This window comes from Cryptomeria japonica, chromosome 4 (genome assembly GCF_030272615.1).
Source record: "Cryptomeria japonica chromosome 4, Sugi_1.0, whole genome shotgun sequence".
Lineage (NCBI taxonomy): Eukaryota > Viridiplantae > Streptophyta > Pinopsida > Cupressales > Cupressaceae > Cryptomeria > Cryptomeria japonica.
The window spans coordinates 309,295,210-309,321,475 of NC_081408.1; the positions used below are offsets into that span (position 1 = coordinate 309,295,210).

At 38.5% G+C, this 26,266-nt stretch overlaps 1 protein-coding gene across 7 annotated transcripts in view; it reads right to left on the reverse strand.

Moving 5' to 3' along the window:
- LOC131054237 (peptide chain release factor 1, mitochondrial) overlaps window positions 1–26,266 on the reverse strand; it is a 150,660-nt gene that overhangs the window by 95,842 nt on the left and 28,552 nt on the right. For 4 of the 7 annotated variants that reach the window (XM_057988725.2, XM_057988716.2, XM_057988739.2 and 1 more), the window contains one exon: window positions 18,302–18,404. In XM_057988725.2, the coding sequence (XP_057844708.2) occupies window positions 18,302–18,404 (103 nt within the window). The remainder of the gene's footprint in view (window positions 1–18,301; window positions 18,405–26,266) is intronic. The other 3 variants (XM_057988706.2, XM_057988697.2, XM_057988748.2) reach the window with 1 other exon arrangement.

A 26,266-nucleotide genomic window follows, 5' to 3' on the forward strand; every position in this document is an offset into this window, starting at 1 on the left:
ATCTAAATTTTATGGCCCTGCACTTGATTGGTACGACTGGTAAATGACTGGTACAGCGACTATATGGCTGCTGCAGACTTCAAGAAAGCAAATTTAATATTTTTTTTGTCCACCTGCTGATGGCATATGCAAGCCTAAACCTGGAACTAATCCTCCAACATGTACAGCCATCCAGAATGCTATTTCAGACCTATACTGCTTCAATAAATGTTGGTACAGCTGGTATGAGTGTGTTGTACGGCTGGATCTGGGGTTAGGTGTCTGGACATGATCCCAAATTCTCCTCAATGCTAGTGCCCAGCTCCAGTTTGATTTCCGAAACAGCATCAGGGTGTGAAGATGGCAGTGGATTTGGGGTTAGTTGTACTGTTAACTTCGCTCCAGATTTGTTAAGAATGGTCTATATACTACAGCGATCAATGAACTCTTATCCCACAGCTAAGGCAATCCCTCTCCTTAATGAATAGAAATCACAATTGTCGGCACCACACCTCAAATACTAGTTGATGCCTCATAGATGGCACACCCAACAGTGTTGAGACTTAATGAGCACAATCTAACTGATTATCCTCTAGCACCCCCCAAAAAAAACCATATAAATTTGAACAAGTTACCAATCAGTGCAAACTACAATCACTTATAGAATTGCCAAGTGAGAGGTATGGGGTTTTCGTCCTAACCTCAATGGTTTGCAGTCAAGGGGATATCGTCCCTAAATGCACACTTAAAGTGGAACTCAAAACTGAATGTCAGAAAAATGAGGATTCGGATGCTCAAACTTGAAAATATACCTGGCCTATTTAGGACCCATGGACCCAAGGTTGGCACCAGGATTTGAATTTGATTTTATTATTATATATTTTATATTTTATTTTAATATGTGTGTGTATATATATTTTTAAATTTTCTGTTGAAAAACACTCTTAATTAATAAATTAATGGAGTTAAGGTCAGTGGTAGAAAAGGGATATGAAAGTATTTTTTGAAGTAAAAATTCTGCAGAGTCGCAAGGAATGCAGCCAAAATTCTACGTTGTTGAGTTTTAGCTTGACCTCTATATTGTAATAACTTTGCCAGAGAAATCCCCCCGTTTATGGGGTCAGATAGGGTAATCTGTCTTCGAATGTGCAAAAGGACATTAAGCAGAATCCACCTGATGTCGATGGATCAAGGTTAATTTTGACAGGGCTGCTCGGGGCTACCCAAAGCCTATCGGACCCAGATGTGTAGTAAGGAACCACAAGGGATGGGTATTGCGAACTTTCAGAGGTAGAATAGGGTTAGCAATGAACAACGAAACAGAGTTCCATGCAGCCTTATTAGGCCTATGAGCAAGACGAATGTAATGTCCCCACTTTGAAATGGAATTTCATAATAAATAATAATAATGAAATTAAAATATTAAAAATTAAATTGTAATATAAAGAATATAATTAAATATAATTAATTAAAATTTAATTAAGTTAATGAATGGTTAAAAGACATGGAAGGAAAAGTTGTGACTCCCTCAACAATAAGATATAAAAGGGAGAAGAGAACCTGATCTGATTTAAATAAGTGCAGGTCTGATTATGAAAGGCTGTGTCCCTTTCAAAGGGCAGAAATAATGAAGAGTTGCACACTTTTAAAGGGTGTTAATGGTGAAAGGGTTTGTCTCTTGCTAAAGGGCATACATGATGGAGAGGTATGACCTCTCCCTCACATTGAGAGATATAAAGAAAAAGGAATCAAAGCATCCAGTAACATCACTATGGATCAGATCAGATCAGAACTGCTATTAAGTTAAAGGCAATAACATCCTTGTTCTTGGTGGTATGCATGGAATTTGTTTAAAGAAACAAAAAAAAAAAAAAAAAGGGGCAACAGCAGGCTGCGGACTGCGACAGGTAAGTGAGGTCCACAATTCACAGAGTATATATATGTGTGTGGACGTGTGTGCCACACACACACATATATAGTAATGAATATTTTTAATATAGTTAATGAATAGTTCTAGATATATGTTAATGCATAGTTCTGAAAATATGTTAATGAATATTTGTGAATATATGATAATGAATAGTTTTTGAATATATGTTACCGAATACATGTTAATATTGGAATATGTAAATGTAGATTATGGAATGAAAAATAATAATGAATTGTAGATGGTAATATGAATGATGTAGCTATATGATGGAGGCTATTGGGAGGAAATTCCCTTAGCCTAATGAAGGGATTATGATAATCCCTAGTAGGCAGTATATACTAAATATATATATGCATATATGTTATGGCTTGGGTGACAAAGGGTCATCCAAGAAGAAACGGATCTGGCTGTTCCTCTCTGGTAGACTTGGATGATGAGATGCATCATCCAAGGCAAAGAATTGATCATATATGATGGTCTTCCTTGGTATGGCTTGGGTGTAAGAAATTACATCCAAGACAGGAATCGGATTAACCTTCGATTTCCTGGTATGGCTTGGGTGTAAGAAATTACACCCAAGATAGGAATCGATTTAACCTTCGATTTCCTGGTATGGCTTGGAACCAAGATGGGTTCCAAGAAGGCGAGCTTCACAACCGCCTAAGGACATGTCCCAGTACTGCACTCGTATCCTTTTTATTAAATAAGAATTGAGATTAGTGTTAATTAAGTAATTGAAGTTTAATTGCAAATTAGACTAGTTATATATATATATATATATTTGTTGTATTCTAACAATCTGTTTTACAGGGGAGTGATCTCTAACTAGTAGGGACATTACAGTGGTTTGTCTCTTTCGAAGGGCAGAAATAATGAAGAGTTGCACACTTTCAAAGGGTGTTAATAGTGAAAGGGTTTGTCTGGGAACTGCTATTAAGTTACAGGAAGTAACATCCTTGTTCTTGGTGGTATGCATGGAATGTGTTTAATAAGTATGCTTAATATATGAAGCCCAATATTGTTCTTTTGTGGAATTGATAGTAATTTTAATATGGACTGCAATATGTATGACAGTCATACATAATTTCACATAACATATATATTCATAATACATAAGAAAAATTAAAACTTAGTCTAAATCATGTTATTACTGTCCGTATTTAAGAAGATGGGAATGAGATGTTCCAAAGAGGGGCAGTCTAAATCCAAGCAATAGATTAAGTCCCAAGATAGGGTGGGGATCAGTGACCCATAAGCCTTGAGGGTATAGACCCAAGATAGGTAAGGGCTTGGATCTGTAAACTTTGAGGGAACCTATTGTAGTTGGTCTCTAAGCACTTTGGTAACATACGTAAACCCTTCTCCCTTTAAAACTGAAGTAGTAGCAAGGTTTGATATCTATATTAAGAACTATGAATAATGAGATTAATCATCTAATGAGGAAAATAGATAAGCACTTGATAATAACTAATTGAAGAATAACAATCAATTTTAATATATTGAAATAGATCAGGTAGGGGACATTACAAAGAATTATCCAATGTGATAAAATCCACCTAGAGGGTGATTCTTAGATTGTGGTGAATGTTATCCATACTGGAAAAATGCCATATTGGAAATTAATGAAGAGGTTGCATCAAAGTTGGAGGAGATCAAACAATACAATGAGTTCACGGTATTGCATGTGTATTGTGAGGGCAATGACATCGTGGGAGACACTGCCGAGTCTATGGTTGCTTTGACAACAGAGGTCTAGACAGTCACTTCAATGGAAGATCGGCACACTCAGGTGCCACCTAAACCACCCTTAAGCATCATCACACACATGAACTTTCAGATCAAGACGGCTTCGAATTATGTGGGAGCATTACAAAGTTAGAAGGGTATGTAGGCATTAATTCACTTGATATGAGGTGGCTTTTTTAAACCGAATGCAAGTGGCTATCGCCGCATTGTAACAAGTGGTAGGTAAGAATGTACACTAGTACTTGCTTGCTAGTAAAGAAGAGGTGGATGGCATTTTTGGAGACATCTTGCAAAGGCGACTAATGGAAGTCTTCAAGTCGCGAGCTAGGGTGGTTTTGCTTTCACTTTGAATGGTGTTCGAGTACAAATACTTGTGCGAGAATGGATGCTACCACATCAACTCAGTTGTAGCATCCATATTTGTGGCTATGCTCCTACAAGCTAGGGAGTTGAAGAGAATGGTGGAGGTGCTTATGGCGAAGCGCTATGGAAACAATGGTGCAGCAGGCTGAAAGGATATCTCCAAAGGGTTATCTCGAGACAAGGCTTAATTCTGAACGAAAATATGCGGATCAAGCTTGGGCAAGGAGACAATGACCCGCTGCAAGTACTTGTCTAGGGTGTGGACATGGATGTCACGGCAAGGAGGAGAAAGGCCAAGACAAGCATTAACTTCCTCAAGGGTTGCATTGAAGGGGTGCCAGTCGCGGACATCAGATGGGCATTCTCTTTGGTTGAGGATGTCGAGGATGAAACGAAGGGTGACAAGGCTGGGCAATGTTTGGAATCCACGCAATGTTTTTGGCTGCAATGGTATTTTTTGTAGTTTCAGCATGCTAGTATAGTAGTTGGGCATGGGTCTATAACTAGTATTTTGGACTCCAAAATTCGTCCGTTAATCGTTAATGTTGAACCGGTTTTGTTATGTTGGCTCGCTCTGTGAAGGGGATCTCTGCTCTATCTTTTTGCCTAATCAAGGTCTGCAATGTATAAACTTTTTTGATATTAATATTCGAGTGTGGCCCTATGGTACCACATTAACTTATCAAAAAAAAAAAATTACCAGAGAAATTTTGTCAGGCTTTTAAATGAGAAGAAACATAAAAGCTTTGCCAAAGTTCCAACTACCATATATCATTTAACAATGCCAGCATGTGTGAACATATAGAAGTTCCTAAGGATTTTATCTCTAATATCAATTGCAATATGCATCTACCATAACAAATAACCATAGCACATGGTAGAGATGCAAATACTCACAGAAAAAGAATTAGTTGCATTGCAAAAAATAAAAATATCTTCATGAAAATCAACAAAAGGAATAAAGTTCAACAACAAGTAATTAAGAAAATCAAGGGTTTACGCCTATATTCCACAGATTTCATGGACAAGGTGGTACCAAATCACACATCGCCCCATTAAAAATGGGGACCCCTCTCTTTCGCTCTAGTAGTTGTAGAATAGGATGTCTTAGTTTAGCATAGTATAAATTTAGAGTCTTTAAATTCAAAAATGCAAATAAATTCAAAAAATCAAAATTTCAAACAAAAAAATCAAAAAATTAGAAAATATAAAAAAAAATTCAAAAATTCAAAAATTTAGAAAATTGAAAAATCAATAAATTTGACTAAGGCATGGAGAAGCACATGTTGCGCATTGCTTTCGCACTTGTCACGCATTGCCTTCGCGCATTGCTTCCGCACTTAGCTTTCGCATTTGTCATGCATTGCCTTCGCACATTGCCTTCGCACATTGCTTTCGCACTCGTCATGCGTTGCTTTCGCACTCGTCATACGAAGCTCTCGCGCGTATCATTGATTTTTATATACATCGTGCAAATCTCTCACATAAAGCGTTAGCTTTGCACTCGTCATGCCTTACTTGCGCACATGTCACGCGTAAAGCTTTGATCAATATTGATTGCAACAAAGAGGAAGTCACGTCATGAACGTAGAATGAAGAAGCATATAAGGTATGGAAATCAAACGAGGAGGCTCCACACAATGCAAGTCGTTGAGTCAGCGCGATGAATCAAGAGATGATTGTGATTTGCGAGCGCTTCACGAACACTATCCCCACACTTGTATTACATGACGTATCCTTCACATCACAACTCAAAGAGTCGATGAAGAAACATTTAATGAGACACATTTGGTGTTTGAGTTTGATGCGGGGCTCACAAAGTGCAAAGCGGCAAACCCATAAAGTTTTGAACTAAGTGATTTTCGAAGCATCTTAAATGGTGATCGATTTAAGGATATTTAACAAAGGTGGTGAACTATGCAACGTGAGCGTTCAACGATTCAACTTATCAAATTGACACAGCAAACTAAGGGATAGGCGTAAGCACTCAATGACGTCGCCACAACACGAGCTCCCATGATGAAATCACTATGCCATATTCAAAAGCGAGTTCAAAATTCAAAGAAGACATTAAATAAGAGTGATCACGTGAATGCAAGCATTTAAAATCAATGCCTCTGGTGCTGTTAAGTTCGATGTATATCATTCAATTTAAGGCAGGTCAGTGCTATCACAATGCTAAGGGACATTTAAATATGGTAAGCTTTGCAAACTCGATGAAGATGAAGGATTGTATTCAACGATGTGGTATCAATTGCACTAAAGTGGTTCGATTTATGAAATCGAAATCTTACACAAGAGAATCAATCAATCGTATTTTCATCAATCAATTATAAGATGATATGATTTAAGGAGCAAAGCTCGATGTTCTGATGAAGTGCATTTAAAAAATGATGCCTCTCATTTAAAATCAATATCAACACATTGAATGAAGTTCTCCAACAGCTGTGATGAGGTACTCATTTTTTTTATAAACGATCATAACTTTTGATTTGATCATTCCATTTGATCAAATTGTAATCAACGTTGCTTATATGCTTGTGAATCGATCAAAGAAATCACCAGGCAATAGCGATTCATCTTTAGCTCATGCGATCTTGTTGTAAATGTCACCATATTTGTCCTGCAAACTAATTTCATTATTAGGGAATCTGCCTTCAACGAATTGAGGAAGGTGATCTAATAAATGTCATTTTATTTGTCACAGCGAATTCACCTCAGAACACAGTAATTTCATTTTCTGGTGATTATGTTCATGGCATCGAATCTCTTATACACGCTGCAACTCTTTGACATTAGCAACTTCAATTTGACATTGGCAGATTGATATCAGCGAATTCCCAAGTTGTATGATCTGCGATTCACATCTGTAGGAGGGTGTTGATGCTGTTCAAACTTTGTACGCACAAGTGATTTTGGCACCAATATTGCACAGCGCATTCATCTCCATATACAACGAATTTAACAAAGGCGATTTTCAGTGATAGATTTGTAGAGGAAGGCAATTCTCATTCAGGACGCGGCTATTCATACTGAACATAGAGGCAGATTCGATCTCATCAAATCATTAAGACAAAATGCCTTATCATTAGCGAGTCCTTCTGTCAAGAGTGGTGATATTATTTATTTCAGATCAGCAAAGTTGGTGAGTTGTACAGTGATACTCAAATGATTAATATGTCCAAATCTGATCATAACATACAGTAATTCATATTTGAGTGTGACTGCAGGTCATCATTGGGGTAGTGAAATTAACTTTATTAATAAAACTCCCCTAATAGGTTGTTGATTATCAGAGATCTTAATCAGAAAAAAAAGGAAGACAGTGAATTCGTATAGAGTGGACAGCACTGTTTGTTCAATGGCAGTGAAGTTTCATCTATTTTGATCACTGCGTTTGATCAAAATAAGTGATTAGATCAGTATATCAGTAATCTCGGGTCTGAAATAAGTTTGTTCGAACATCTTTTGATCAGATTGCGTCTTAGGTGGATGTGGTTTGTCTCATTCGATTATTGCATTGTCTTGATTGCAATGTCTTTCTTTATGTCACTATGGTCATCTTAGAATTTTTGAAAGGATAGTTGTTAGCTTTAGATGATTATGTTCAATCAATCGTTGAAGGCGTAACTTAGAATGACAAGATTTTCATTAAGGTTTTCATGCCTAGATAATCAATTACATATTCGCAAGCAAATGCCATTACGTGACACTAACTTAGCCAATTTCTCACAGGTGCATAATGGTGGGATCGCGACAAGCGCTTATCAAGGAAGACTCGAAGAACGTCTGTGTAGTCAAGGACCACATCATATTGGGGCACTATAGGCGACACCAACCATGGACGCATTGACATGAAGAAATTTCAAGGCACGCTTTACACCACCAAACCAACAAGATGCGCAAGAGCGATGATTGAAAGTGGCATTGTCAAGGCAGTCGGCTTCCCTTTAGCAGTGCAATGCAACAAGCTCATCATTGAGTGTGCAAGACATTATGATCCCAATAGAAAAGTGATTACCACACCAAGTGGGAGAGGGATAGCTTATCTCTCCAAGGAAGCAATCAGCGAAGCATTTCACATACCTCAATTCACGAACATGATATACAAAAGTCGTGACAACACGATAGCAGTTGACAACAACAATCTAGATAAATGTCTTGGCATAGTCAACAAGTATTGGTTATCGAAGAGCAAGGAGAGCTCTCATCAAGAAGGAAGATATTGTATCACATCACGTCCAAGCCAAGAACAAGGCATCCAAGGCAATGATAGGGTCTAATGCACTTCAAGGCACGATGAAGAGCAACTATTAACATCAAGGCAAAAGCAAAGTCATCAACACATCAAGCACTTGCAAAAGTTGAGTATCAAGAGATATGCCTTATTCAATTACAACTTGTGATGAGTTATAGAGATCGAGCAAGCTAAGGTGGCGCCTAGTCATCACTCATCCAATCACATCTAATCAAGATAAGGCGTTCGGGTTCAATGTATCTAGCCAATTCAAAAAATAAGATAACTACCACATGGGCACAGAGTTTGATGTACCATCCGTCATCATCTATTGATTGAATTTTCTAGAAAAGACGTGCCCCATCAAATGTAATTTTGTCATTGGTCAAGCATTAAATGCTTTGCAATAGGGTTTCTATCTTGTAATCTTGGCCATTGATCTCAAATCAATCTGAGCTAATGAATTGTAAGGAGAGCACTATATAAGACTCCACTTCTTCATTTGTAAGGTTAATAGTGAATAGCGAATAGTGGATAGTTAGTAGTTCAAGAACAGTTAGTAGCTAGAGTAGAATAGGAAGAGAAGACAGAAATTGTTACCAAAGTTGTAAATAAACTTCCTTTTCATTGAAGTTATGGTGGAATGTGTTGTTTCTTCTACAATTATATGATTTCTTGTTGGGTCTTCATGTTGGATATTGATAATTAGATGAATGGAAGAAATTTGTATGATCAATGGTGAAATTCGTATATCCATACTACTAAAACTTTGTCGATGGTAAAGTGCCTTGCATGGTCAACTGGAATCATTCAGCTAAAGCTTGACTTCAATTATTGCTTCTTCATTGATATGCATCAACTTGATGGTGTCTATGCTTGTGGTGATGATTTGAAAATCACAAAGCTATCCTTTGAAGATTGTACTAGCCTTGTGGAGATGTTCGTTGCATGTCAAAGCAAGACTTAGAGTTTCATCAAAGATCATCCATTGCTCTTACATTCTTAGAGTTAGACTAGCCTTCTCAACCCTTATCCTTTTTTCCTTTTTTTAATCAAGTCAAGTGGATTCCACGTTCCAGCATCATTCGAGCATTCAAGCATTCAACATAAGTCCACCTTGTGATACCAACAAAATCACATCATACACCATTGAAGCTATCCAACAAGTCAAGACTTGACATAAAAGAACCTTGAAGTCATCTCAAGTGATCCTTATGCGAATCTTTAGCATTTGAGAGTTTTTACTCAAGAGAGGATAGAGTATTCAATACTTTATTCTATGTTCAATAGTGCATCAAAACACCATCAACACTTTCTAGGGGGATGGCTAAGGGATGGCAATGTATAAAGATATATGTAGGATTTTTTTTAATATATATATGTATACTCACATTTTTACAAGTATATAAGGATACTAAATCAAAAAGATGCATTAAAAATATTAATGTGTCTTTCTGATTTATTATCCCTACACACTTGGATTTTTTTTATGTGTCTTTATGATTTAGTATCCTCTGTGTGTGTGGGGTGGTTGGGCAAGGCCAGTGGGGGGATTTTAATGTGTCCTTTTTATTTTCGAATGATGATAATTAGGGTATAGCCTGCTACTCTTCCCACTCAAGTACCTGTTGGTGTTTGTTTTATCATCTACCAAACATTAGAATAAAGTGCCCAAAGAGAATTTTTCCTCTCTTGAAAAATCACCGCGTATGCAAAGATTGCAAGAAGATCATATGGCGATTCCAAGGTTTCTTTTGTCAGGTCTTGACGTGTGGATAAGCTCAATGGGCGTTGTGATTTGCTAGTAATACACAAAGGGACTTACACTTGAATTGTTCAATTCACAATGAAGGTTTAGACAATGAAGCTCTATCATTTGGTACTTGGATCATGGAAAACTAGAAAAAGAGACGAGAGTTTAGAAATTCTAATCTATTCCTAGGAATTCAAGAGACAGTATTGATTAGGTGATCTCAATAACCACACTTTGCTTCGCCTCACTTAGGACAACTACACAAAGTGGATGCAATCTTCAAGGGATGCGCTTATGATCGGAAGTTAAGCATACACAAAGGAAAGCTCATACTAACTTTACACAATGAACAAAAATCATCTGTCCATCAAAAGTATGAGCAGAGATACACCACAAATCAATACGTATCAAATCTTGCATTCAATCAAACAACATGAAATAAAATCTAAACTATTGTGTTGAGGAAATTGAAAACCTTGCTAATCATTCAAATAAAAGAGATTACAAGGCCTTAAGAGAAAGCACACAAGCAATGTATTATCCAAAAATGACCTCCTTGAAACAATATTTCAAAAAAACCTCACCACATTCTCCAAATGAGAGGAGGCAACCTTATATAGGAGTCCAGAAATTTTGAATGGACGAGATTGAACAGTGATCAAGGGCCCAGATTGAAAGATCAAAACCCTAATTAGGGTTTCCTAAAACTAACTACCCTCGACCAATGAGAAGATTACATTTGGGGACACCTATTCTTCTTTCTAAATATGAACCAACAATAAAAATAGAAGGTTGTTGCATTGTGAAGTGTGCCCTCTAGAAGCTTATGTGGATAAGTCAGGTTCATTGAACCTGAACATGTTGACTTGGAACAATCTGATTGGTTGGAAGATGACGAGGCACCACCTCAACGTGTTGGATGTCCTCTCTGAATTCTCCAATGTGTCAAGAAATTGTCTAAGTATGGAAATTTGTTTCTGCTTGTCACCATCAATTTTGATTGGGCGCTTGTCTTTAATTCTTAAGGAGAGGAAATTTATTTAATTTTTTCATATCTTCACCAAGTCTGAGAACCCTTCTTTCTTGATATCTTGAAATTCTTTCGAGTGCCTTGAATTTGGAGAAGAACTCCTCTATGCCTTCGCCATAATGGAGGAATTTGGAATTTTTCCTATAAAATAGTTTTTCCCATACTTAGCCAAATTTTGGCCATCTCTATGCTTGGATGAACCTTGCTCGTGGACTTATCTTCAATTATGAATTTGGCTTGAAACTCCATTTGTGCTTTCTGTGATGATCCCGCCTTAGCTCTCATCCAAAACCTACAAAACCAAAAGAAATTAAGTTAGAGTCCTCACTTTGAGCGTGAATTTCGAAGGTTAGCAGCCAAGTGTATCACAATTTTACTCTTTCTCCCACACTAAGCACTTTAAAGGGGATTTTTCAGCACTTGGATATTTTGAAAATCTCAAGAAAATCCCTTGATTATAACCAAACTCAGGAAGCTGCATGTCTGATTTCAATTGAAAATCAGAACTAAGTCCAAGACAACTTGATTGAGATCATACTGACTTGCTCACAAGGCAGAAAATGAGAAAGAAAAGAAGGAAAATCTGTTGGATTCATTCTTTCTTTTTAAAACTTTGAAGAAAAACCAGGTTGAGAACCCAATACTCTGCGCATAGAATCCATTTTCACCTTTGGAAGAATGAGGAAGAAGGGAAAAGAAGCTGCCAAGGAGGTAAAATCAGAAGTTTAACTCAGAAAATCAATGAATTTGCCCCCCAATCAATCAACGTGCAAACTCGTGAAAAATGGTTGAAAACTCAGACTTATACTTGAAATTTTCTTGAAATCTTCTTTCAACCTGCAAAACTCTTTAAAAATTCTCTCAAAATGTCCTTCGCCTGCATAAAACTTCTTAGAAACTCTCTCCACTTGCTCCAGAAAGTTTGAAATTCAAATGAAGAAATGAAGAATGAAGAAGGTATTTGTGTTAGAGTTTGAATTCTCAATTAAGAAACTCAAAAATCTCTTTAAAATTTGTTTCTATTTAGATCTCAGTCCTTCGAATCTGCAAAGAAAGTTTCCAATTTGATCTTTAGTTGACTTGTCATCTCTATCAAGTTTGAACTCTTCATCTTAGCTCAACAATGCAGCTTTCTAAATCCTTTCCAGTTGTGGCTCGAAGTTGATCCGCAATATTCTCTTTTTTTTTTTAAACTTTCTATTCTTCCTTAGTTCGAACTTGGATGGTGAATCTTTGCTGACATCACTTCTTCTCTTCCATTTTAGCAAGTACCCTTGACTGATTTTGTTCTCCAAACTTGGGTGGACTTTGCTTGAGTTAGTTTCCACTTCAACTAGGATAGGGCAGCCTTTCCTTGAGTTAGGATTAGGAACCATGATGTGCTGATGTAGGGCAGACTTGGTAGCACTTAGTAACCTCAAGTTGCGAGGTAGGGCGGACTTTAATGATGTGCTGCACCATTACTCTTCTCTTGGGCGGACTTTGCTCAAGTCATGACCCATCACCTTCATGATGCGATGTCTTCTAGGGCAAATTTTGCTTAGCCCATGCACCATCACCTTGCAGATTGGGCGGACTTAGAGAGACTTAGGCACCAAAATTCATGTCTTTGGGCGGACTTTGCTGAGTTCATGCCCCTTGACTTAGCCATATTTCTTCATCCTCAAGGTAAACTTCACTTGATTCTTTTCTCAACACCTCCAAGGCGGACTTTACATGTTTCAAGTACCTTGTAATCACTTCCCTAGGATGGACTTCACCAAGGTTGTGCACCAAAACTCATGGCGGACTTTACTGATCTTAAGCTTCATGAAGGCAGACTTTGTTCTTTATGTGACCAAGGAGGGAGGACTTCCTTGTGTTTGTGCACTCAACCTCTTGATAGGGCGGACTTTGTCAAATTCATGATCTTAGGAGGGCAGACTTTACTTACTTCATGCCACATTGCTTCATAACCTAAGGCGGACTTCATGATGTTTAGGAACCAAGGAGAGCAGACCTCAAGAAATCCACGTACCATGAGATCAAAACTTCGAATCTTCATAACTTGAACAATACTCCTCGGATTGCCTTGAAATTTGAAAACCATACTTCAATCATGTTGATTTTATGATCAGACTAATAACAAAGAACATAAAACAATAAACGCAATACACATAACACAGTAGTACCCTGGGAAAACCTCCCTCTTTGAGGTGAAAAACCCAGCAACAATTATCTCAATTCATATTAGATCAAACACAGTAGCACAATTACAACATTCCCATGCTAGGGCAGACTTATCTGAAATGCTATGACCTTGACAATCCTTCAAATTCAGATCGCTATCAGTGTAACTTCATTCGGCAACACTGAAGGATGTTCACTCAGCTTGGAATACAAGTTCGCTAGCCTTTAGACAAATTCAAGAACCCTTGGTGATTTGCTGATTGCAGAGATAGGAAATTCGCTGATTGTGTTGATGTTAGAATGATTGTATATATATGAATTAATGCCTCCAATAGATCATAGTCGGCCTTGTAGTTTTGGCGCCAAGAATAGGATCAGACCTTTAATTACAAGTTACATATAGGTCGGCCCTAATTACAAGTTACATAATTGCACGAGGGGCTCACCCATTTAGGGTCAGACCTAAATGCTTTACAAGTTACACAAATTACATGTTGCCGCCCATAATTACATAAATAACTTAAACTAGAATCCGATTCTAGCTACATATTTCAACACTCCCTCTTAGCTAGAGAGGATTTTATGAATAATCAAGTCACATAGAGGCTACTACCATGGATGAAACACATGATACGTTCACCATAGCTACTCCCAGAGGGTGAACGAACTCATCATGGAATTTCTTCCATGATACCCACCACACCTACTCGTAGAGGGTGGGACCACCATGCCTACTCGCAGAGGGTGGAACGAGGGCTTTCACCTCAAACTTCTCCCAGAGAAGAACGCATCACCACCATGCCTACTTGCAGAGGGTGGATCCACCATGCCTACTCGCAGAGGGTGGAACGAAAACTATTACACAAAAGATGAGTCTTCCTCTGAAGCTGAAAGAAACTGGCTCCCTCTGAGCCTAACAAGCTCCCTCTGAATGTTATAGCCTTCTTTTTCTGAGAAAACATCTTCAGCCACCAACTTAGTCTCATGGCAGCAAGCTCCATCTCCATTCTTCAGCCTACGTGACTTTCCCACAAGATGTATAAAGCTCATCCACCCTAGAATGCAATCTCCGTCCTAAAAACATTCGAGAGAGGTTACCAATAGTTTAAGACTATCATACATGATTCGCTCTCCAATGAATTGATAATAGCATGAAAAAATCAAAAATATACTTAACTCTTTATAAGTTAGTTTTCAACATAACCATCCACTTAGATCACACTGAATCATCTGATGATGGTTGCATGGCCTTCGGCCCTCGCCATCACTCAGAATCCATTCTTATCTATAAGCACTTCATAAATACCCTCGCCACATGAGTGTGAATTTAGTTTGAAGTTTGGACACTGCTCTGATCTCTCGGTCTGCAAAAAGGATACGGGATCTACCTTCAAGCTGTTAGGCTTTATAGAAGGAACCCGCTCTGATACCATGTTGATTTTATGATCAGACTGATAACAAAGAACATAAAACAATATACGCAATACACATAACACAGTAGTACCCTGGGAAAACCTCCCTCTTGGAGGTGAAAAACCCCAGCAACAATTATCTCAGTTTATATTAGATCAAACACAGCAGCACAATTACAGCATTCCCATGCTAGGGTAGACTTATCTGAAATGCTATGACCTTGACAATCCTTCAAATGTAGATCGTTGTCACTGTAACTCATTCGGCAGCACTGAAGGATGTTCGCTCAGCTTGGAATACAAGTTCGCCAGCCTTTAGACAGATTCAGGAACCCTCGGTGATTTGCTGATTGCAGAGATAGGAAATTCGCTGATTGTGTTGATGTTAGAATGATCACAAATCATCTTGTATATATATGAATTAATGCCTCCAATAGATCATAGTCAGCCTTTTAGTTTTGGCACCAAGAATAGGATCAGATCTTTAATTACAAGTTACATATAGGTTGGCCCTAATTACAAGTTACACATAGGTCAGCCCTAATTACAAGTTACATAATTGCACAAGGGGTTCACCCATTTAGGGTCTGACCTAAATGCTTTACAAGTTACACAAATTACATGTTGCCGCCCATAATTACATAAATAACTTAAACTAGAATCGGATTCTAGCTACATATTTCAACAAATCATCCCTTGAGTTCCTCATGATCCCTAAAATTTAGGAATTTAGCTTTTTCAGACAAACTTGAATTTTGAAGGAATTCTCAATCATTTTCAATGTAACTTAGAGTCGACAATGCAAACACTAGATCCCCCTTCCAAAAATAAAAAAAGCAAGCATCCCTAAAAAATAGGAAAAACTTTCTAAAAATAGCCAAGTCGGAGATCATGCTTAAAGTGCCAAAAACGAAACTTCCTAAAAAATAGGAAAAGGCAAAAAAAGCAAACTTTTCAAAAATAGAAAGTTGTCCAAATCCACTCAAATCAATTGCGATCTTCGTCCTTCGGTCTTTCTAGGCACTCTGACGGTGTCTAGACTCTGTTATAACCATGGCTTGCACAAACTGACTGATGACTTCCAAAACTCAAACCTTTCAAAACTGACAAAATTGGCAATATTGATGCCAGAAGGTCACAAGGCTCTAATAAAAACCTTAGAAAGCAGGAAAAAGGGAGGGTCCCCATTCTCAATGGGGTGATGTGTGAAAAAGGTCACAACAGTACCAAACACCAAGATGCACATCATGGAGCAGGTACCCCACACCACTACCTCCATAATCTCTTTCAAAGTCAACTCCAACATTTTGCTTGACAGCCAAGAGTTTTTGCAAGCATATACCAAGATTGAGACTACATAAATATTCATGTCACGCCCCACTAGTCCACATCTTTGCACTCCATCTCACAGGAGCTTGCCTCACTGCCCTTGCTCACACCACAACCTTCCAAACTCACTGGAGTGGAAATATACCCACTCAACCCTATGCTACATAGCTTCAACTTCAATCACAATGATGGAGGGGAGCTGCAAGATGGGCAGCCTGCACCAGTCCAACTTTAGACCATCCAATGCCTAATGCTGCAGCCCTCATAGGGGAATATGCCACTCTTCTCAATTTTTTTTAAACAGCCGCCCAAAAAATCTGTCCAAGATGCTTGACATCACCAAGACAATCAAAAGACATCTCAGATGTCCCCAACCATCTCAAGAATCACCTAATGTCCCACAGACATTCCACAAAGTTTTTTCAACATCCCAAGGGTGTTCTAGGGTTTTGTTAAAAATTGGGGACCGCAAAGGTGTTAATTTTGGATCAGACTGTAGCAATATAGATAGCAATAACAGATAATCAAATCAATGCACACAAAGAACACCAAAATACCCTGGGAAAAACCTCCCTCTTGGAGGTGAAAAACCCAACTATAAATCTTAGATCTTATTATGCAATAATCAATAAGTATCTTTACAATTTGGCTTCAACACTTGAAGCATTTAGAACCAGCAAACTATGCACAGTAGTATTATGTCTTCAAACTAGGGCGAACACAACAATGAAGAACTTATCTGCAATACACAAGATGTTTGCTGCCACAAGGAAGTTTGCTGTCTCTTAAATGGAGTTCGCTGTTTCTAGGATGAAGTTCGCTGTCCCCAAAAGTAGTTCGCTGACTCTAGAAGATGATTCACTGAACACTGCTGAAAAGATCGCTGAATGAAGATATTGGCTGATCATAGGATGTATTCGCTGTATGAATGATTGTGTTGATCCAATGATTGATGCCTTGTATATATAGGAGACTTAGCCTTCTAATTCACCTAAGTCGGCTTGCAAGGAGAGCACATTTAATTACAATTCAATGCATTAAGATTGGCACCAAAACAGAATGAGCCCCACACGTTACAAGTGACCTCAACATAGGTCAGCCCCAACACGTTTTGATACAAATTATGATTATGCATATGAGACGTGACTAAGGCCAAGGGCCAATTAGTCACTTAAACGTGCTAAGTCGGCCCTAGAAGGGATCTGACCTAGCTATAACATCAACAAAAGGAACATCCACTTCCATCCTACCATTTTGGAAACACAGTCAGTAATGGGGACACCGATGAGGATGTAGGTTTCAAAGGAAAGGACACATCCCTATGTAATCTTGGTTTAAGCAGATTATCCACAAGCATGTTTTAACTATTGAATGCCACCTATGAACTTGTAGTGACTTATGGTAGTATGTAGCACAATCTGAGTGCACTAACCGTATAGATAGAGCCTTCAGCTTTGTAGGTAGGATCTTTTTACAATTCTCTTAGGACTAGTTTTAGCCTTGCAATTTTCTTTTATAAAAGCTCCTACCCTTTGAAGCTAAATGTGATTGTGTATATCTTGAAGTGTTTCATAAAATGCGTTGTGGCTTGTTTGAGCTCTAAGCATGATGTTATAAGTGAATATTCAATCTGAAGCAGTGTTGAAATTTTTACCTCTTGCATTTGTGGTGATTGCATTAGTTTAAAGTTATTTCAAAAGCAATTTTCTTTAAACTAATTTGTTAAGGTTGATTTGAAGGATCAGACTAGTCCAGCCCATCACCCCCTTTTTTCTGCATTACTGCATTTAGTCTCTCCCTTTCCTCCCCTTCCCCCCCATTATTAGTTAATGTTACAATAGGGAAGCCATCCTGATTCAGAAGTTGATCTGAGCTCAAAACATTTAAGATATTCTCCACTGTCACGATCTGACTATGGATACAATATAAATCAGATGGCCAGAACTTAGAATCATAAATACTAAGCAAAAATATTAAACTTCTTGCTGGCTTGCATCTCAGAGTGCTTGATTTCTAAGTAGTGAGAGAAAATACAAAATAGGTCATCTATCTGATTCTTCCATGATTATTCTATGATTGTTAGCAAACAGTGAAGAATAAATACGTTTAATACCACAGTTTTCTTGTAAAAAAAACTGATTCTGGATAAGTCGATAAAAATGTCTTTTGCTTTCCTAGAATTTATCTTTTACTGAATCCAAAATAAAGGTTTCACTTTCTAACACAGTATATTGCAAAAATGAGGAAAAAAAACATCTCTCCTACATGCTCACATTTAAGATTTTAACAATCTGGAAATATTGTTCCCAAAGTCTAAATCCAACTACAGAACACTTTAATATCAATCCAATACCTTCTTCTTTACCCTCAAATTTTTGATCAAAGAAATGCAATCTTCCAACTTTTTGAACTCTTTGTTAGCTCTGGCAAACTCTTCTGGCATTACTGCTGGCTGTCTTCAAGTGAAGAAGAAACAATCAGAATCATGACATATAGCATTAAGCTTCTTTGATAAGCAACAAGAGACATCTGAGATAGAATTCACACAAATGCATGATTGCAAAAAATTTGAACTTTTTGGCCAGTTAAATGGCTTTAAGAGCTCATATATATCATAATTTCCAGTCTTTTATTAATATAAGATGGCCCAATAAAGCAGTTTCTGTTTTTTACCAATAAGGAAGAAGTAATGGGAGGACAAATAAGTACATGAAAATCAATAGGTATCAAGAAACACTTTTGCAAAGTAATTTTAATCAAATAGGAATATCAATGTCCAAACCTATAAGATTATATCTACAACTTAACCTTAAATTATAGAGATAGGTAAAACAAAAGATATGGTACGGAAATCGAAACATGTCAGTGTAACAACGGAACATGTCAGAACTAACCTAACCCAAAGCTGTAAAGTTTAAAAACAGAGTTTAGAAACAACTGTTGAACCAAAACAAAGTTTACAAACAACTGTTGAACTAATTAGAAAGCATCAGCATAGTGATTTCTTTTGCAATTTTATCCTGCTGTTCAGAGTCATTTACAGATGCAAAATATTCTGTAAGTTGAATGCCCTAAGAATTGTTTGATTTGGAGTGTTACAGTAGCATTTTAAATGACATTTTATTCAAAATGAGGAAATTTGTGCCTCTTGGTTTCAACTTAATTTTAAAGATATATTGATGATCATTATAGTTTTCAAGTATTCTGTATTTCAAATGATTCTATGGATGGAACTCCAATAGAATATCAATAATCAAAACAACTCCCTGCAATCTAAGGAAACGTAAGCTCAATGTTGCAACTGATGTCATGGGTACCCATATAAGTTAGCAACAATACATGCCCAATAAAGAAAAGGGTAAAGAAAAATCACTACCAAATATCAAGAAACAACCAGCTTTTTAAAACAGAGCATCAAGCAATAGTAATCTTGAGAAACTAATGGCAGAAAACTTTTAATATAACCAGAATCTGATTTAGCAATTATTCTACAGAACATAACCAAAATTTGGTTTACCAATATTATACAAAAAATAATCAAAATCTGATTTAGAAATTATTCTACAAAAAAAAGGCTTGCTACAAGAGTAAGAAATGTGGAGTTTGAAAGCATTCAGAGAAGATTTGAGATAAATGGATTTAATATATCATTTTCTCAATTGTACCATTGAAATTATAGCTTCAAGAACAATTAATTAGCCGGCCACAAACCACAGTCCCATAACTTGGACTTGGCCATGCAGAAAGTCAAAAGGTCAGGCTTCAGGAAAAACATGCCAATAACTCCAGCTAGTACTATATTTATACATATCAGCCCACACATATAGATATATATTAAAATAATTCAAATCCTTTTACATTTTCTGATTTTTCATGCCCTGAAATATTGCCAATCTAGACAAGTCTTTTTGAGTTTTTAAAAATTCATCCAAGTCAAATCATGTCTTTGTTCATTTAAATCTTTATTAGAAAAAAATTGTGATTCAAATTTTCACCAAATTTTCTAATTTTTTTTGTGCTTGGCATGAATTTTCCATGAGAAGTTTGAGTAGCAAGCAAAAATTGCAAGTCAAACTCAAGTAATGTTACTATATATGCTCTAAAAATGTTTTACTAACTCTTTCTATTGTCAAGGACTTGTTGGTTCATCAACATCCCACTAGTATTTAAGGTGCACTGACTGAATAATAATCTCACAAAAATCACACCAAGGTTCACCTTCCTTCCTGCCTTCCTTTATGCCTTAGCACATCCTGCCATCATCCTTTAGCCACTCTCATAGGTCCTCGTGTATTCTACTTTAGGCATCCACGCAAGATCTTCCACCCGTCAGAGTTTAGCAAATATATTCAGCCAGGGTAAGGCTTGTCCACTTGCATTTTTCGCCTTGAATCAAGCCAATACACTTGGCCCAGCCAAGTGTATTAGCATTATTGGAATATAGACTTGAACTCGAAATATGTTATGCACATATATATATATAGTTAATCCCTATTCTAATTCCCAAAAACCACCAAATAATTTGTATTCCTCTATGCACTTATAGTAGATTCCTCCATGGACACTATAAAGAGAAATATGGAAAAGAAGCTTACAAAGGAATATTGTTTGTCAAGTTAGGACTTAAAACCAAGTGTAGAGGAACACCAACGACATATACCAACTCTTAGGCAACCCCTGCCATGGACTAGTATGTCTTCTCTATACTTTGGCTTATGTTGTCAAAGGTAGTAAATGCACCAAGAAGTTGCCTTGGGTAGCTAGTGTTGTGACGTTTTCACACATCGCCCCATTGCAAATGGGGACCCCCCAACTTTTTTTTTCTTTCTAGGTTACTTGTAGAGTCGTTAGCTATTAGCCTTTCACTTGAAAGAGGTGTAATATCTTAGGTGGCCAAGAGGTAATCAAGTCAAGTCTCTCTCTTTAGGATGAAATGAGATCAGTTAGTTTTCAACGCTTAGGAAGTGAACGATTCATGATGATCATTCCATTTGATCCATAGTTACAAGTGTAGGATTTGAGAAATACAAATCCACAGAACCCAAAGAAACCTGCATGCAAGAAACCTGTCACAGAGAAAGAGAGAGAACGAATACAAGGGTTTTGGCTCTGACAAAGTGAAAAGATTTCTTATCAGAGAAAAATGAATCAAGAGTATCACAATAATACAAGAGATCAATCCTTATAAAGGAGATCAACACCGAAAGGAAAACCTAACCCTAAGGTGTGAGCATTTAATAATTAAATATTAATTATTTAATGACTAATGTATGCATAAAGAGAAATCTTAAGAGGAGAGTAAAGTTAATTAATTACTTTACTCTAACACCCCCCCTTAAGATGAGCTACAATGCAGCTACAAACAATGCAGAAGAAAGCAAAGGAACTACAATGCAAAAGAGGGTCCCGGCAACAAGGCCTGATCAGGTACCCGAATACAAGAAAATCTCTATAAAGCGGAGTAAAGGAGAAAACCCAGTGGGAAAAAACTCCTCTCCAAAAAGAGATAAGAAACATGCTGAAAAGAAAACATGAAGGAAGGAAGGAAGGCCTCACTGAGACCCCCCAAGGACAACTTCCTTCACCCCAAGCATGGAGCGCAACTGAAGATAGCACGGAGATGCCAAAGGTTTAGTGAAGATGTCAGCAACCTGCTCCTCTGTAGGAATGTACTCCAAGATGAGAGAACCATCCTGAATCAACTGCCTGATGAAGTGCATGTGGATTTCAATATGCTTTGTCCGCTGATGCTCCACTGGGTTGCAAGAAATGTGAATGGCACTCTGATTGTTGCACCAAAGAGTAGTGGGACAATCTGGAGGAAACCCAAACTCTGTCATCGACTGCCGAAGCCATAAAACCTCCTGACTGGCTAACACTGCTGCACGGTACTCAGCCTCTGTAGATGATCATGCAATAGCAAACTGCTTCTTGCAAGACCATGTAATAGGACCAGAACCAAGGCAAAAAACGAAGCCAGAAGTAGACTTCCGATCATTGACATCACCAGCCCAATCGGAGTCAGTGAAGCCAATGATGTGAGGGGATCCTGAAGTGTAGTGAATGCCATAATGAGTGGTGCCCCGAATGTACCTTAAAATACGTTTGGCTGCTTGCCAATGGCTCTCATGAGGATCATGGGAGAACCGAGAGACAAGGCCAACCGCAAAGGAAAGATCCGGACGAGAATGTGTCAGGTACAACAAACTACCAACCAACTGCCTGTATAAAGTGGGGTCTACTGAAGGAGTAGATCAAGTGGAAGACAAAACAACACCTGACTGAAATGGAGTGGGAGCAGACTTGCAATCAAGCATGCCAAATCGCTGAAGCATATCAAGAGCATACTTCTCCTGAAATATGGAAATCCCATCTGAAGACTGAATAACCTGTAGACCCAGAAAGAAGTGCAAGAGACCAAGATCTGTCATCTCAAACTGCTCAATCAAAGCTCTCTGAACACTCTGAATCATGGAGGATGAGCTACCTGTAAGAATGAGATCATCTACATATAGCACAAGAATCAAAAGATCACCCTCCTGACGCTGAATATACACAGTGTGATCGGAATGACAGTGTGTGAAGTGAGAGGAAAGCAGGAAAGAGTCCATCTTCTCATACCAAGCCCTGGGGGCTTGTTTGAGACCATACAATGAACGACGAAGTCTGCAAACCAAAGAAGTGTCCTGCACAAATCCCTGAGGCTGCTCCATATAGATCTCCTCATGTAGGTCTCCATGCAAGAAGGCACTCTTCACATCCATCTGAAACACTGTCCATCCCTGTGAAGCTGCAAGTGAAAGTACCAGGCGTATAGAATTCATCTTGGCGACAGGAGCAAAGGTCTCAGAGTAGTCAATACCCTCTACCTGAAAAAACCCCTTCGCAACAAGACGGGCCTTATACTTATCAATAGAACCATCTGCAGCATACTTGGTACGATACACCCACTTGCACCGAACCAACTTTCTTCCCTTAGGAAGAGGACAAAGATCCCAAGTATGATTCTTCATCAAAGAAGAATACTCCTCATCCATGGCCCTATCCCACTCAAGGTGTCCTGTCGCCTCTGAAAACTTTTGAGGATCATCTGAAAGGGCATGACTCAAAAGACTAGAACCAGATGTCTGAGCACGAGTGCGACGAGTATCTGAAGGATCACCTGCCAAAGAACCAGCTGCATCAACAGTATCACGGGCCCACTTCAGCAAAGACGGAGCAACTAGTGGTGGTGGAGATGGTGGATCATCATCTACATCATCCTCAAGAGATAAGTAATCCTCAAGAGATGAAGAGGAAGGAGTAGGCAATGAGGGAGAAGCTGGTGATGGAGAATCCATCTGAGGATAGCACTCATCAAACTGGACATCCCGCCGAAACAAGACCCCTCTGGAATCAGGATCAAACAACCTGTATGCCTTAACATCCTCACAGTAGCCAACAAATATGAGTGGTCGGCTCTTCCTCTCCATGGCGTTCCGCTGAGCATCAGGAATAAATGACCAAGCCTCACTACCAAAAACTCGGAATGTAGAAACATCAGGCTTGACATGGGTCCAAGCCTCCTCAGGAGTCATATGTCGCAATGCCTTATGAGGCATCCGATTCTAAATATAATTGGCACAATTGACTGCCTCAGCCCAAAATGAAGAACTCATAGCTCGAGACTATATCATACAATTTGCCACTACCGTAAGGTTCTGTTCTTTCTCTCAGCAACACCATTCTGCTGAGGGGTGTAAGGAACTGTAAACTGATGCTATAAACCATGCTCAGTGCAAAAATCTCTAAAAGCCTGATTTACATACTCCCCCCCATTATCTGTGCGTATCCGCCTGATAGAAAGTCTAGATTGCTTCTCCACAAATGTCTTAAAAATCCTGAATGAATCAAAGACATCAGACTTGTACTTAAGAAAGTACACCCATGTACGTCTGGAGAAGTCATCAATAAAAGTGAGTACATTACGGGCCCCTGAAAAGGAAGGAGTCGGAAAGGACATAAGATCACTGTGTACCAACTCTAGGGCTGCCCTAGCACGAGAGGCTCGACCCTTAGGAAAAGGATCTCGATGATGTTTGCCAAGGACACAACCACGACATACACCATCCGTACAAGAAATCTGTGGAAGCCCAATCACAAGTGCCTGTGTACTCATCTGCTGTAGATATTTGTAATTGACATGGCCAAAACGCTCATGCCAAAGCCTGCTCACTGAATCTGCATGTGCTATAAGAGAGGAACCAACAGTGTCTGAACTCTCAAAGCCATCAAAACTATATAAGTGAGATGCAGAATCCACACTCCCAGTAGCCACAACCAAGTCAGGATCATGAAGATCTCGAAGAACCACATCATGAGGTGAGAACTCAACTGTCTTACCAGAGCCAGAGTGGCAAATCTGATAAACGGATAGAAGGTTTGTCGAAATGTCAGGAACCAAAAGCACATCCTGAAGACAACCACCATCCAATGAAACAGTACCAGAACCCTGAACGGAAAGTTGTGCTAAGTCACCAACTGCAATATGTCTAGTGTCGGTAGGGGCAAGAGCGATGACCAAATCCTCTGTGTGTGTCATATGGTGAGAGGCACCAGAATCTAGAATCCAAGTGGATGCGGAGGACAATGCTCGTGCAGAAAGAGCATGACCTTTCCCTGTGGGCTGTGAAGGAGGCTATGGTGCACTGATATTATGTTGTTGCATGGCTTCCTCCAAAGCCTCTAAACGTTTCCAACACCTGGAAACGGGATGTCCTTCCTTGCCACAAAAACTGCAAGGATCACCTGATTTCTTCTTAGTCTTGGAGGAAGACTCACCAGACTTTGAGCCCAAACGGACCTCACCTGATAGCTCAACGGTGAGGTCCGTTTGGGCTCAAAGTGCACCGAAAAAAAAATACCCCCCTATTCCAAAATAAAAAACAAAAGACAAACACAGATCTGATGCAACCAAAACCTGGATCTCAAAATCTTTCAAAAGTCTGAACAAGCTGCAGCAGATCTGGCTCTGATACCATGTAGGATTTGAGAAATACAAATCCACAGAACCCAAAGAAACCTGCATGCAAGAAACCTGTCACAGAGAAAGAGAGAGAACGAATACAAGGGTTTTGGCTCTGACAAAGTGAAAAGATTTCTTATCAGAGAAAAATGAATCAAGAGTATCACAATAATACAAGAGATCAATCCTTATAAAGGAGATCAAAACCGAAAGGAAAACCTAACCCTAAGGTGTGAGCATTTAATAATTAAATATTAATTATTAAATGACTAATGTATGCATAAAGAGAAATCTTAAGAGGAGAGTAAAGTTAATTAATTACTTTACTCTAACAACAAGACTCGAACTTGGCAAGCTGATTTTTGACTCGGACTCAAACTTGGCGCCCAGACTCAGCCAAGACCCGACAAATTGAAAAACCCAACAAATTCAATTTTTTTTGAGGATTTAAAACCTGTTTCATGCATCCTTTAAGAAATAAACATTAAAGACACAATAATCTCATCAAATAGCACATACACAAGTTTACATTGATCACATAAGTATAAATGAAAAATTTTAGGCTTGAGCTGAAGGAAATAAGCTAAACTAAATAACACATTAGAAATATGGATAGTGTCAAATGTCTACAAAATTCATGGGATATGAAATCCATGTCATCAAAAGTTCAAAACATATATCAAGTTCAACATAAAAGCTAGATCCTAGAAGTCTAAGGCTTGGAGGAGCCAATATCAATGATCACTCGACTCCACAACTATCCTACGTGTGTGCCTAAGATAGGTCCTAGAATGTTCCATAGCCATGATCTTTGCCTGTGTCTCAGGCTCATGCTCAGCCTCAGTGACATCCACATCCTCATCCACATCATCCTCGGTCTCGAGGTCCTCCAATGGGTCTCCTCGTGCTCTAGCCTCCTCTACCGTCTCTACTACCTCTGCCTCTCAATCCACCTCATCAACCCGTTCCAAGTCTTCATCACTGAAGACAAGATCGTCAACCTCAGTGTTCCACTCTACTTGTGGATCAACCTCCTCTAAAGTGATAGATGTGTCAATGCCCAAAATCCGTCTGTGATGGAAGCGAAGGTTGTAATGAACAAACACAAGATCATTAAACCTTTGCACTACCAACCTATTGCGCTTTTTGGAGTAAATGTGCTCGAACATGCTCCAATAGCACTCACATCCTAAAGCACTACATGGCTGGCAGAAGATACAAGCTACAATCTTCTGTAGATTTGGCACCTTATTACCAAACATCTCCCACCATGCATCTAAAACAAAAAATAGTAAGAATAATTTATATTCTATA